The sequence below is a fragment of the Candoia aspera genome, chromosome 9 (assembly GCF_035149785.1).
Source record: "Candoia aspera isolate rCanAsp1 chromosome 9, rCanAsp1.hap2, whole genome shotgun sequence".
Classification (NCBI taxonomy): Eukaryota; Metazoa; Chordata; class Lepidosauria; order Squamata; family Boidae; genus Candoia; species Candoia aspera.
In genome coordinates this window covers 26169342-26184186 of record NC_086161.1, presented here as the reverse complement: position 1 = coordinate 26184186, position 14845 = coordinate 26169342, and the positions used below count along the sequence as shown (strand labels likewise).

At 43.9% G+C, this 14845-nt stretch overlaps 1 protein-coding gene across 1 annotated transcript in view; it reads left to right on the top strand.

The window, feature by feature from the left end:
- The window catches only part of STAMBP (STAM binding protein), a 36469-nt gene that overhangs the window by 18854 nt on the left and 2770 nt on the right, over positions 1–14845 (top strand). Inside the window, exons 6-9 of the mRNA XM_063310921.1 lie at positions 802–926; positions 3426–3563; positions 4415–4527; positions 5291–5390. Coding sequence (XP_063166991.1) covers positions 802–926; positions 3426–3563; positions 4415–4527; positions 5291–5390 — 476 coding nt within the window. The remainder of the gene's footprint in view (positions 1–801; positions 927–3425; positions 3564–4414; positions 4528–5290; positions 5391–14845) is intronic.

Genomic DNA, 14845 nt, shown 5'->3' with positions numbered 1-14845 from the left:
TTGCTTCTCTTTGCCTCCCACGTAAGTCTCTCCTACTAGCTTTATAGCTAGCATTTGCCACTGTCCCAGAGTTGATTCTTGCCATCTGCCTTCTAAGCAAGATGGCCTGGAAACAGATGTATTGGGCTCAGGGAGACCTCTTAGAGGTCATCCTGTTTCCTACCCTAGTTCCACCTTCTGGAGAGATCAGGGTGGATAAGTGTTATGTTACCTGGCCTTGGAGAAAGTTTTTCCTCAAGGACTTGGCAAGATGACAGTCTTCAGCTGTTAACTGGGAAACCCTGGCCTCTAACCAAGTGGTGGCTCCTGGCAATAATTCTGGTCCCTGCCCACATTCCTGTCACGGAAACGTTTTCAGATTTCCCAGAAAGTTTTCTAGGATGTAAATGTACCATTTGCTGCAGTGATTTGTTTTTGTAACAGGGTTACAAACAGTTATTTTTACTGAAGGCTTTAAAAAAAGACCCATCTCTGGAATAGCACAAAACCACTTTTGAAAAAAGATTTTTAGCATTGATGTTGGATAGCTGATTATTCTCACCATTTTTGCTGTTTGGTGTTTGCTCTAGTCAAAATAACACTTGGCCCTTTTAAAATAATAGATCTCAGGTCAGCATTTTTCTGTGCCCTGGTTTTGCAAATACCAAGTGAGACAACTAGACTATGCCTTTTAGGTTGCAGGTAGGGCTTGTGATGAATGCTCCATATAAAATTATCTCTACTAGAAAATCAGCAAGTTGGGGAGGCACTAGGCTGGAATTAGGCCTGTTACACTACTGTGACCTTGCTCTTTCCCTCCAGATGCAGTTATAGAAGGTCTTCGCCACATCATTGTCCCCAGGGAGCTCTGTCATAAATTTCTGCAGCTGGCAGATGCAAATACAGCCAGAGGTGTGGAGACATGTGGGATCCTTTGTGGGAAGCTGGTAAGATGATGTCATAAATCCTCAAGGCAGTATGTGATTGCCTTCTCTTCAGTTCTCCTGAACTTGTGACTTGATCACTTGGAAATATGCTAAATACAAATATACAGGTCTCACTATTCATCACTGCAGTAAGTATATAAATATATGGGAAGGAAACAGGCCTGAGTAGACAGAAGATCTACAAGATCATATATTGATCCTGTTAATTTTAGAAGCTGCTGCCTTTCATAATGGATTTTTGTAATTTAAGTAAGTCTCATGATCTCATGTTGTTATTGCATTCATACCAGGAGTCCCTAATGGTTTAGGCCTAGAGTGAATTCAGGGTTTGCAAATGGTAAGGAATTTGCCCCATAAATTCAGTGAAAGCAGGAGTTGTGCCTGAGCTACACCTTTAATTTAAGGACAGCAAAATACCGTTTCACAGAAAAAAAACTAGATGAGGTTCAAAAGCACAACCATCCATACAGGCAGAGATGCAATATAAACTAGGTAGAAATTGGGCCTCTTTTAAATATTTTTCTCTTTTCTTGTATGAGTGTGCTGGGAGATGAAATCCTAGACTCCGTTAACAGCCACATTGCTTTTCTAGCAACTTTTATTTTATTTTATTTTCTATCCCACCTTTATTATTTTTATAAATAACTCAAGGCGGTTAACATGCCTAATACTCCTTCCTCCTCCTATTTTCCGCACAACAACCACCCTGCGAGGTGAGTTGGGCTGAGAGAGAGCGACTGGCCCAAGGTCACTCAGCTGGCTTTCCTGCCTAAGGCGGGACTAGAGCTCTCAGTCTCCTGGGTTCTAGCCTGTTGCCTTTTCCACTAGACCAAACTGTCTCTTTTGTGGTAAGCAACATTATGCAGAGTGCAGAAAAAGAATGAGAAATGGTGGAAAAAAATTAAAGGAAAAAGATGAGAGAAAAAGAAAACTAGGTTATACCAGCACAATTCACTATATTTCTTTATCTGTGTGTGCAAAATATGGTTGCTTCCATTGCATCCATATACCAATTCACACTGTCTTTTGTACTTCAAATGTCTCACCTCTTTTTTCTTGAGGTTCTCAACATCTCTACACAACCAAGACATTCTTGACTTTCCCTTTCCTTTTAACATATTCACTCTTCCTTCTTATGTTTGTTTGTTTGTTTTGGGATTCAGTCCTTATACATTCTCTTTATATGATCAAACCACTTCGAACAAACACTTTTGTAGTGTTTCTCAGTTTTTAGCCATTCACGTCTATTCTTGTTTGACCACACAATTGAGTACCCCGTTCCCGTTGTATTCAACTTTTATGTTTCTCCTGTCACTGCCATATAACTAAAGGGAAGAGAGGATGCTCTTATACACAGCCTTTTTCCTTCTTTAGACAAGCATTCCTTGTAACAGGCCACATACTGCCTATTTCTTGGTTGCTGTGGTCTAAAAATTCTCCATCCTTTTCCCCATATTTAGTAAATTTTTAAGAAGTACACACATTCATCCAGTTGCACTATTTTTTTTGCCATTTATGTATGACTAGCAGTTGTTCAGTCCGTTTTCCCGTCAAACACAACTGCCTTTAGCATATTAATCTTCAGATCCATTCTCCATATTGCATCATATGGTCTAACAGTCATATTCACTCACAGATGACACCAGTTCCCACATTCTGACATTTTAATCCTTTTGTTCATGGTTAAACCTACACCTTCTTTTCCCTGTAAGTCTTCATCAGTTACACTCCAAAGATCAGACCACCTTCTTTCAATCTGTTACCTCCTTCCCTTTCTCTTAGCTTCATAAGTACACAACCTACCTATTTTTTAAAATGTAACTTCATTCATTAATTACATGTCTTTATATTAATTAATGCCCTTTATTAAATGTGCATTAAATCAAATCAAATCAACGTTCTTCTTACATTCCAAGTTCCAGTCTTCTGATGCTTGTGAATATTGATCCCTACCGCTATCATGGTTTGTCAGTTCAGGTTTTCACATTACACTTCGAGTAAGTTGAAACATGGACGAGGTTGCCACCCTTTGTGGTGCCCAGCCACATGCAGCCTTCCTGCTAATGGTCAGGGCATGAGACTGGTCAGTTGGAGTCCATATTTACTGGGATGCCACAAGACCCAGAAGCTTTGCCTGGCTTGCAAGTTCCTGCTGTCAAACAGGGCTATTGGGGAAAGAATATAATTCAGCAGTTAAAGCCTTATTTTACATGCAGACAATCCAGGAGGACTTCCCAAAAGCTGCTGCTGCTGCCACTGGTAGGTACAGATAAAGCTGAAGGGTGAGGTGGGTCTAAGAGAAGGTGAAGTTTCCTCTGTTCCTAAACCTGTAGCCGAGTTGTGCTTCTGAAATCCTGTGGAAGGACTTTAGAACCGAGCTATTTTAGAGGAAGCATTGAATCTTATATTTAAGATTATGTGCTCCAGCCTGCTTTCCAACCACTTACCTCAAAAGGCTATTTGCTGATTCTTCTTTTGTGACTTTCTCTCTCCCGTCAGATGAGGAATGAATTCACAGTAACCCACGTCATTGTTCCCAAGCAGCATGGAGGCCCTGACTACTGCAACACCGAGAACGAGGAGGAGCTCTTCCTAATCCAGGATCAGAACAGCCTGATCACGCTGGGATGGGTCCATGTAAGCCTCCTTTGCCGAGGGTCTTCTGGGGCCTGAGACTTGCCTATGGGTGGCCTATGGGTGAGGTTTCCTTTGAACCCCAGGCGGAGAAGAGTGGGGGTGCAGCTGCCCTCTTCTCGGGCAGCTCCTGTTGGTTTCTGTGCAGCCAGCCACAATAATTTCCAGGGACTTTGTGCCTGTGTCCTCCTGCTTCTCTCTTGTCCTGCCCAGGTCTTCTCTCCCAGAAGCTGTTTCTTCAAAGTAGGGTCCCCAGGTGGATTGCCTCTGGGTCTTGTGATAGATGTCATTCGTATGCCCTCTGCTACTCAGCACTCTGTTTGTACCCTCTCCCTACTGGGTAGTCCTCTTTGGAGATTGCAGGAACTTTGATAACAGCTCGCAGAGGACCATGGTCAGATTTTCTTGTGTTCATTTGGGTGCTCTGGAGAAGTGGATGTGATTTAGGGAAGAGAAATGCAATTCACTGATTCTCATTTCTTGATCCTGTGTGCAAAGAGAAATGCTGTAATACTCTTCATGACTCATATTTTCCACATTTTGGATTTGTGTTCTTCTCATGGAATGTGTACAAAAAGCATCTGTTAACAAGAGTGCACAGGTGTCTCAAAACTACACCGAAGTACATTTTTGAGAATAAAAACCAGCAGTATATTAAGGAACACTGCTTAAAAAAACACTGCTTAAAAATCACTGCTTAGAACATCTCCAGAAAGTACAGAAGAAAAATTTTGTTCAGCCTTTAACAAAAAATAGAATGGAAAAATGATAAGCAGAGTGAAACTTAAACTTAAGCAAAGTGCCCTGTTTCTTGCTTCATTTTTAACATCTAGACTCTCCTTTTCCTCCTTTAGACTCATCCTACCCAAACTGCTTTCCTTTCCAGTGTGGATTTGCACACCCATTGCTCCTATCAAATGATGTTGCCAGAGTCTATAGCTATTGTTTGTTCACCAAAATATCAAGAGTAAGTTATTGCATTGTGTGTATCCAGATCTGGTTTTAAGATTGGGCAAGATCACAGGGTTCCATTTGGGACCTAATATTACTTTAAGGGGCAAGCACCAAATTTCAGACACTCTCTGTATCTCCCTGAATAACTAATGAAGTTGAGGAAGATGTGACTCCGAGGAGTCCCAGCTCAATTTAAACATCTCATTAATGAGGCTAGTTTGTTCAAATCCTGTGGAAATTCCAATTCTATTCCAGTCTGCCTGTTGAGGGAAAGTTTGCCAAAATTGAAAGTGTATAGAACATAAAAGGACAAAACGTAAAGAATGATCCACACAGGGTTGTGCTCTTGTGGGTATGAAGAATTTTTTCAGTTCTGGACAGTTTCCTTCAAGGCACAGCTCTCCACGTGTTGTTCTGAACTTGTTTTATTTATTCCTTTATTTTCTATCCCACCTTTATTATTTTTATAAATAACTCAAGGTGGCAAGCATACCTAACACCCCTTCCTCCTCCTATTTTCCCCACAACAACAACCCTGTGAGGTGAGTTGGGCTGAGAGAGAGTGACTGGCCCAAGGTCACCCAGCCAGCTTTCATGCCTAAGGCGGGACTAGAACTCTCTGTTTCCTGGTTTCTAGCCCGTTTCCTTAACCATTAGACTAAACTGGCTCTTAATACTGTTCTTGACCCTATAAAAAAATAATAAAAAGGTGTCCACCTGAAGCCATTTTGAAAGTTTGAGGTCAGCTGATTTTGTCCACAATTACTGTTGTTTAGGACTGGATTCTTTAAACTGACTGACCATGGAATGGACGAGATCTCTTCGTGCAGACAAAAAGGATTCCATCCCCATTGCAAAGATCCTCCTCTCTTTACTGTAAGTATCCAAGAGAAGCAAATGTGTGCTGTCTCCTTGTTACAGCTGCTTCCCCAAGCCTCACTTGTACTAAACCACTCTGAAAACCTGGCTCTTTCCCCAGGCATTGGATTGGAATGGGGAGCGGGTCCTGTGTGTTTGATTGCCTTTTAATGGTGGTTCTTCTTCTGGCATTTGGGTGGGTTTTTGTTTTTGTTTTTCTTAATTGTATGATTTGATTCTTTTTACTGTACACTGTTCAGTGTCTTCATAGAGTTGGGTGGCTTTATATGTTCCATAAATAAATAAATAAAGCAGTGGTAATTTAATGGGAAGGTACTCTGCCTGTTCAGGTCAGAAAAACAACTTCTCTCCATCTCTTCCCCTCTCCTCCCTAAAATTTCCACCTCCATACTGCAGCCAGTAGATCAAACCAACAAATTCAAGCATGTGTTTGCAGTAGATGTACCATGGATTGGTTCAGAAGTGCAGAAGACCATGAACAAAGTGCAGACATGCAAAAACCTCGCCAAACCAACCAGCATAGAATCTCTGTAATTTTAAATGCACTCTGCAATCTCCACAAATGAAAAGCCACACAAAAATGGATGGAGAATAGTATACACTGAAGACCAAATTAGGGTCATTTTGCATGTTTGATTCTGCAGATGCAACTTTGAAAAATGTGCAGCTTAAAATTAAATAAATCAATGTCTGAATTACAGGCTTAAGCTAATATAAGGTCTATCCCTAAGCCCTAAATGCATGTAATCCTGGATATTTTTGATTTGTCTTTTTTTTTTCTGGGATATAGAAAGACTGCTTTTAAGCGGTTTAGTACTGAAATTGTCAGGAAAGCAAAATGCCATCAATTTCCGATACCAAGTTAGTCCAAGTCTGAGATAGGATGCATCTGTAGGAACTTCAGAATCAAAGCTCCATGCCCTCCCGCTCCACCCCCATTCCATAGACAGCATTAATCAGTCAAAATTCTGCTCTACATAAATGCCTTCAGCTCCTGCTTTGTTATTTGTGTAGAGTTCTCAGCAGGCCACGTCCAGTCAGATCCCAGTCTATTCATTCACCTGGATTCTGGTTTCCCCTGCTGGCTTGCAATCTTGGCCAAACTGTGATGACTGTATTACTCAGCTTGCCACTAAATTCGATTCATACGTAGTTAAAGTAGAAATCTCTTTAATGGAGTGTAGTATACAGTACAGTGAAAAAGTTGCAAATAAACGTTCCTGTGCTTTCTCCAAGTTAAACAGCCCAATGAACTCAACCCCCTCCCCCTTCTTCAGTATGCAGCCCCCCTTTTCGTGCCAGTTTGTTCAGTTCTGTGCAGATGTCTCCAACAGCTTGGCAGCTTGACCTTGGATGCCAGAGATAGTCCAAACAAGATGCTTTCACACTCCTGGCATGTCCCCCTCCCACTTTAACTGACCTGCAAGTCCCAACATGTGTTGACTTCATTCATGCATGTGAATCTGATCAGATGTTGTGGGAACGTTTGATCTGGGAGCATGGCATATTGCCCACCTAGAAAAATAACTACAAACATAATTAGTAAAAAGCAAGAAAAAGTGATAGGGTAGTTAAAGGAGTTGGTAAATGGGAGAATTAAGGAGCAGGCTTGTTGGAGTATTTAGCATGAAATTTTTTAAGCAAAAGAGGTGCATTAACATGATGGCTAGAAACCCATTCGTTATCAGGAAAATGTTTCCAGCAAGCTGGGAACTGTAGAGAGCTACAATGTTTACGAGCATCCAAAATTTCTTGAACTTCAGAATGCTGTTTGCCATCAATCATGATACAAATTGGTGCAGGTGAAGTTGGATGCCATCATGGTGATTCACGAAGTGGCTTCAAAAGGCTGCAATGGAAAACAGGGTGAATTCTTTTCAAATTATCCGGAAGTTGCAATTGCACAGTGACAGGGTTAATTATTCTTGTAATAGGAAGAGGTCCTATAAATTTTGGTCCTAATTTTTTGAGTTGCGCAGAGGAATTTGGTGGAAAGGTAGACTTTATCTCCAACCTTCAGGGGCCATTCGGGAGAGTGTTTGCAATCAGCAATTTTTTATAAGTGGTTTGAGCATCTGTCAGAGCTTGTTGGATGACAGGCTAAGCCAAAGCAACCTTTTTGCACCAGTCTTTGGTAGAGCAATGGTCTAGTGGGGAGAGAGGCAGTTTGGGGACAGGGACAAAATCTTGGCCATTAATGACTTGAAAAGGAGAGAGAGCAGTGCTTTGGTACACAGCATTGTTATAAGCGACTTCGGCAAAAGGAAGGAGGTCAACCCAGTCGTCCTGTTGATAATTAATGTAGCATATAAGGAATTGCTTGAGAGTAGAATTAGCCCGTTCAGTCTATCCGTCTGTTTGTGGATGGTTCGACGAGCTTAAAGCTTGTTTGGTGCCAATTAATTTCAAAACCAGATCTCCAATATTTTGATGTGAATTGAATTCCGCACTCTGAAATCACATGTTCGGGACACCCGTGTAGTCCGTACATGTGTTGTACGAAATGAGCTTGTTTGGAAAACAGATTGATAACAATCCAAATGACTGCTTTGTTTTTACTCTCAGGTAAGTTAACAGTGAAGTCCATGGCTATCTGTTTCCATGGTCTGGAAGGTTCAGCTACTGGCTGGAGAAACCCTTGAGGTTTCTCCCCTTTCTTCTTGGACCTGGCACAAGTGGGGTGACTAGAAATATAGTCCTTGACATCTTTGCATAAAGTGGGCCACCAGAATTGGCGGTGTAATAAATGTAGGGTTTTGACAAAGCCAAAATGTCCAGCTATTTTATCATCATGAGACCACTGTAAAATTTTGGCACGTAAAGGCTCGGGGATATATAGTTTGCCAGCAAACTTTGCCGGCAAACCCATACAGTTCAATCAAAGTAGATTTGTTATTTTATAGCCAAGTATCAGATTGGAGAGCCGCTTGCAACTCATGTTGCAATTTGTTCTGCACTTTCACTTTCTTGGCCGCAGTTTGGCTGCGAGTTACGGTGGCTAGCCCCAGCTGCATGGAAGAAAAGACCATATCAACAATCTCCTTTTGCTGACTGTTGTGTTGGGGAAGGCGAGAAAGAGCATCTGCTCAGAAATTTTTCTTTCCAGGAAAGTAAGTTAAAGTGGAATTGAACCGACTGAAAAATTGAGCCCATTGAAGCTGCTTGGCATTTAGTTTTCTGGTTGTGCATAAAGCTTGTAAGTTTTTATGGTCAGTCCATACCTCAAATGGATGTTGAGCTCCTTCTAAAAGGTGCCGCCAAGCTACAAGGACTGATTTCACTGCGAAAGCTTCTTTCTCCCATACATGCCATCTGCACTCAGTGTCAGTAAATTTACAAGACAAATAGGCACAGGGGTGCAAGGCACCTTGGAGGTTTTGCTGTAAGAGTATTGCCCCCACAGCCATATCTGACGCATCTACCTGCATTATGAATGGTTGTTCAGGATCAGGATGTTTTAATATGGATTTGGCTGTAAAAAGTGCCTTCAGACATTCGAAAGCGGTTTGGCATTCAGTGGTCCAATTTAACCTTGCCCCAAGATTGTAACTTTTCACGTTTCCCCTCCCCCTTTTGTTTTCAATAAATCAGTCAAAGGCAGTGAAATTTGTGCAAAATTAGGGATGAATTCGCGATAAAAATTAGCACACCCCAGGAAACTTTGCAATTGGCAGCACATGCATGGAGGTTCCCATGCCACGATGTCTTGAATTTCTGCAGGATCCATTTCTTTCCCTTTAGTGGATACTCTATAGCCCAAATAGTCTAGCTCTTTTTTGTAGAATTCACATTTTGACAATTTAGCATACAAGTGAGCATCCCAAAGCTTGGTTAACACCTGCTTGATGACTCTAATGTGTTCTTGTTCATTTTGTGAGTTGATTAAGATATCATCCAAATACACTAAGACCCCTCTGCACAGATGTTCATGTAGGATTTCATTTATAAATTGCATGAACACCCCAGGATCCCTGACAGTCCGAACGGCATGACTTTGTACTGGAACAACTCCAAAGGGCAGTTGAAAGCAGTCTTCCACTCATCTCCTTTCCAAATGTGAATTCGAAAATGCGCTTAAGTCCAATTTGGTAAAGATCCTTCCCTTGGAGAGGCGCGCAAGCATGTCCTTCATCAACAGGAGAGGATATTGATTTGTGGCGGAAATAATGTTTAATACTCTGTAATCTGTGCATAATCTTAATGAGCCGTCTTTCTTGGTGCGAAATAAGACAGGTGCGACCAGTGGTGAATTGGCCGGCTCAATAAAACCCCAGGCTAGGTTTTTGTCAATAAATTCTCTAAGGACTTCCGTTTCCCTTTGGGACATTGCATACATTTTGGGTTTAGGAAGTTTGGCATTTGGATCAATTTCAGTTGCACAGTCCGTCTTTCTGTGGGGGGGGGTAATTGGTCTGACTCTTTTTCATCAAATACATCTGCAAATTCTTTGTATTGGCTCAGAATTAATGGATTGGGGTCAGTGGGAGGAGAGGCTCTCTCTTTGATCATTATGCCTGCAAATTTGCTTTTCAGGGTCAGAGTCTCTTGGGGTAATCCCAAATAAAATCCATCCTTGAATTGCAAGCTCCCCACTTCCCAATCTACATGGGGTTTTCAGCTCTGTAACCATGGCAATCCTAGAAGCATGGCATAATTGGCGATATGTGCCACAATGAACTGTAAAGTTTCTGTATGGCTGCCTATCCACATGGCTACAGTTCCTGTGTCATATTCCACTGAACCCCCGTGGGCTTCTGATCCATCCAATTGTGTAAATACTATGGGTTGCTTTAACTTCCTCACCTTTACGTCTAGCCCCGTTACTATGACAGGATGAATTAAACATCTTGTGCACCCTGAGTCTAACATGCCCATTAAGCCAGCCTTGCGGTTAGTTCTTAAATTCTTTAACTGAACCCCAACCAACAACGTTGGACAATCATCACTTACCAATGGGTCTTCATGCCCATCATCCCCTGCCTGCCTGTCAGTGCATTTCAGAGCAGGCATGTCTCATTTCCTGCTAGCTGGGGGTTTTCATCTTCAGAATCCCTTCCAGAATCCTCTGAAAACAGCAAGGATTCTTCTTTACGGGCAGTCGTACTACCCGCAGTGCTCTTGAGCTTGACAGGTGGGGATTTCGCCGCTTTAGTCCTGGGCTTTGTAGTTGTGGCTGACCCTGAATGATGGTAATCTGAGGCTCGATGTCCATTGTTTCCACACTTGAAGCATAGCCCCTTTTTGACTTGCCGTTCTCTTTCTTCATCCCATGGCCGACTTTGCCTTCTCCTCACCACCTGTAAATTGGCTGGAGCTCCTGTGTTCTTCCCCATCACTTGAGCTCGCACCGGCCATCTGACTTGGAATTGAGGGTTTTCCACTTCCCCTGCCAAGCAGATCCATTCTCTCACTGTGCTGGGATCTCCTTGTCCCAACGCCCAGCATAGCAGCTCTGGTTGCAGTCCGCCTTTGAAGTAATCCACCTCGGTAGACTCCAACCAATCTGTTACCATCCCAGCCAAAGCTTTAAATTCCATAGCATATTTGGACAGTTTTGGACCCTTGTCTGAGTTGTTGGAGAGCTGCTTTGGCCCGCAGCTTCGCCAGTGGGTCTTCGAAGCGTTCTCTCAGTGCTCTCATGAAGTCATCTAAGTTGCAGATTTCAGGAGCCACCACATCGTGTAACTGCACCAGCCAATCCGCTGCTGGCCCCTTCAGCCTGGATCCCACTAAATTCACTTTAGAGTATTCTGTGGGAAAGGTGTCCCCAAACTCTTCCATATAGGCTCCCACATTAGTCATGAAGAAAGACAATTGCTGGGGGTCCCCATTAAACTTTACATGTAGTTCACAGTGCCCACCCTTGGGGGGGGAAGACACGTGTCCTGTCAGCGGTTCTCCCCACATTACCGAAGGTCGGCTGCTTTTCCTGCTCTCCGATGTCGGAGATGATCGTCTTGACCCTGGGATTGGCTCAGGCGTTGATCGTTTGGACAAAATGATGGATTCCACTTCTGGTTGATTTAACACCCAATCCAATGATAATGAGATGTTTTGCAGTATTGTTTCCATGGAGGCTATCTGAGCTTTAAATTTCGCATTCGATCCAGGGTAGCCCCTTGTTCAGTTTCAGAGTCCTTAGAACTGGATCTCATGCTCTTTGGTCGCATGTCTGTTGACTGGTGAGGAGTCAGTGTGACTTCACCCTCTGTTCCTTCTTCCCAGTTTTGGGTGCTTTGTCGTTGATATCCAGGTGGCGTCCATTCCACTCCCTTGAGATCCGGGTGACCGGATGGCTGGAGCCAAGATGCTGTCGCTTTGGAACCTCGAGTGACATCCAGAGTAATCAGTTCCATGTCTAGCTCCACAGTACGGCTTTGCGGGGGTAGGGAGATTCCCACAGCTCCTTCTGTTTCTGAATATCCTTCGAATCTAGCCATTGACTCAGCCACTGCCTCTGGTTCTATCAGCTGAGTCGCTGTCCCTTCTTCCATCAGTTGAGTTGGATCCCCAGATGTTGCTTTCAACGTCTTATAGAATCTGGACTCTCTTCTGGGTACACATGTCTCCAGGTAGATGATTCGCAACTTTATGTGATGACTGTATTACTCAGCTTGCCACTAAATTCGATTCATATGTAGTTAAAGTAGAAATCTCTTTAATGGAGTGTAGTATACAGTACAGTAAAAAAGTTGCAAATAAAAGTTCCTGTACTTTCTCCAAGTTAAACAGCCCAATGAACTCAACCCCCTCCCCCTTCTTCGGTATGCAGCCCCCTTTTTCATGCCAGTTCATTCAGTTCTGAGCAGATGTCTCCAATGGCTCGGCAGGTTGACCTTGGATGCCAGAGATAATCCAAACAAGATGCTTTCACGCTCCTGGTGTGTCCCCCTCCCACTTTTACCAACCTGCAAGTCCCAACATGTGCATATGAATCTGATCAGATATTCTGGGAACATTTGATCTGGGAGCATGACACAAACCCTTTTGTCATCTCTCAGGATAAACAGGGCACAAATCCTGTGGCAAGGAGGGCAGAAATGCATTATGAGCAGGGGGCGGGGCGGGGCGGGGCTCACGCCTTCCTGTTCAGGTCCTCCCTGCGTCTCCATCATTTCTGCTCTTCATCCAAATAATAGCCAGGATCTACCCTTCAAAATCTTTCACTGCATCCCTGTCATCTTTTACTCACAGCTGCCTCCCTGCTGTTTTCATGGGATATTTTTAACTTCTCCTGAACACCTTTTCTGTCATTAGATGGAGGTGAACCACACAACCACTTCAGGTCTACCCTCTGGCCAAAGATGTAGATAGAGATGACACAGAAAACATCCGTTTGAGTGTCCTTTTCTCTTTAAAAGGGCTAAATTCACAGGGCTCAACATAGTGTTGATCTATGTGCTGTGGCTCCTATTTTTATTTTACTTGTTTTATTTGTTCAACTGTAATGCCACCCATCTCTGCAAGTGATTCTGGGTGGTGAACAATCTAAAAATAAATTAAAAACAAATTCCTATCATAAATACAAAAATTAAAATACATAGCAGCCAAGAAAGATGTCACAATCAGTTATTGTGAGCACAACCAGGAGATGGGCCCATTGGCACACTCAGGGCCTCAGGCCCGGCCACAGAGCCAGTCTTTAGGGCCTTAGGAAAGGCCAGCAGGGTCAGAGCCATCCTAATCTCTGGAGGGAGAATGTTTCGTAGGGTGAGTGCTATGGCAGAAAAGACTCACCTTCTGGGCCCTGCCAACCAGCATTTGCTGGCTGATGGGACCCATAGCATGCCCAATATCGGACAGGTAGAAACAACTGGGAAAAGACAGTCCCTTGGGTAACCCAGTCCCAAGCCATGAAGGACTTCAAAGGTGACAACCAGCACCTTGAATTGCACCCAGAAGCACACCGGCAACCAATGCAGCTCATGTGGTACTGGTGTTACCTATGTCAAATATCCAACACCATTTACTACCCATGCAGCCTCATTCTGCACCAGTTGAAGCTTCCAAATGCTCTTTAAGGGCAGCCTCATGTGGAGCACATTGCAGTAGCCCAGACAGGAGGTCACAAGGGCATGAGTGACAGTGGGTAGAGCCTCACAGTCCAGGAAGGGGCACAACTGGTGTACAACATGAAGCTGTACGAAGGCCTTCCTAGCCATGGCTGCCACCTGCTCTTCTTGCAGGAGCTGTGAGTCCAAGAGGACCCCCAGATTGCATACCAGGTCTAAGGCAGTCCACTCCATCCAGAACCAAAGATGGAAAATCCCTGGCACGAGAAGGTCCGAACACCCAAAGCCACTCAGTCTTGCTTTGGTTTAGCTGAAGCCTGTTGAGACCCATTCAAACCTCCACTGCCTCCAGGCACTGGGACAGAACATCCATAGCATCACCCAGGCAGTCTGGGGTAGAGATATGAACCTGGGTATCATCAGCATACTGGTGATATTCACCCCAAACTGTCAGACCACCTCACGCAGCAGCCTCATATAGATGTTCAACAGGAAGGGAGAGAGGACCGAGCCCTATGGTACCTCATGGAGTAGGGGCCACGGACTGGACCTCTCCCCTCCTGTCATCACTGACTGGAACCAGCCCCGGAGGAAGGAGGAGAACCAGGACAACACAGTGCTGCCCACTCCCAACTCCCGAAGTCCAGAAGGATACCATGATTGATGGTATTGAAACCCCCTGAGAGGTCAAGAAGAGCAAGGATAGTTGCACTGCTCCCATCCTGCTCCCACCAGAGGTCATCCAAGAGCTCAATCAATGCCATCTCAGTCCCATACCCAGGCCTGAATCCTGGCTGAAAGGGGTCCAGATAATTGGCTTCATCCAGAGCCCTTTGAAGCTGCCGTGTGACCACCTTCTCCACAACCTTCCCTAAAAAGAGAAGGTGGAGACTAGATGAAAACTGTCCAGACTGGTTGGGTCAAGCAATGGCCTCCTGAGAAGGGGACGCACTACTGCCTCTTTAAGAGCTGGGGGGACCACCCCTTCCCTCAAGGAAGAATTAACCACCACCCGAATCCAATTATACTACATTCTATCACGGACAGCCTTGACCAGCCAGAAGAGGCACAGGTCTCATGCGGAAGAGGCCAGACTAACAGCTACAAGCGCCCTCTCCACTTCCTCAGGCTCCACAGGATCAAACTCCTCCCAGGGCAGTTCTCCTCCTCCTGTTTATTGATGACTTTTGTAAGGTTAACTTTTCTTTAGTGGTGTTTCTTTCTCCTGCCAGTCATTCTGCTGCCTTTTTAGCAAAGAGACTTCCTAACTCTCAGTTCTATATGATCGATGCAGGTTCACAGTGTATTCTGGTATGTCTGACAGCCAGGCCTTTGAGCCTCTGGCCAAGGATAATCTTCCTGCCTCGATTCTCATTGTGATATTTTTGGTGCTTATATTCGCAGTAATGTGACTGCATGAGTGTTTACATGAGTGTCCTT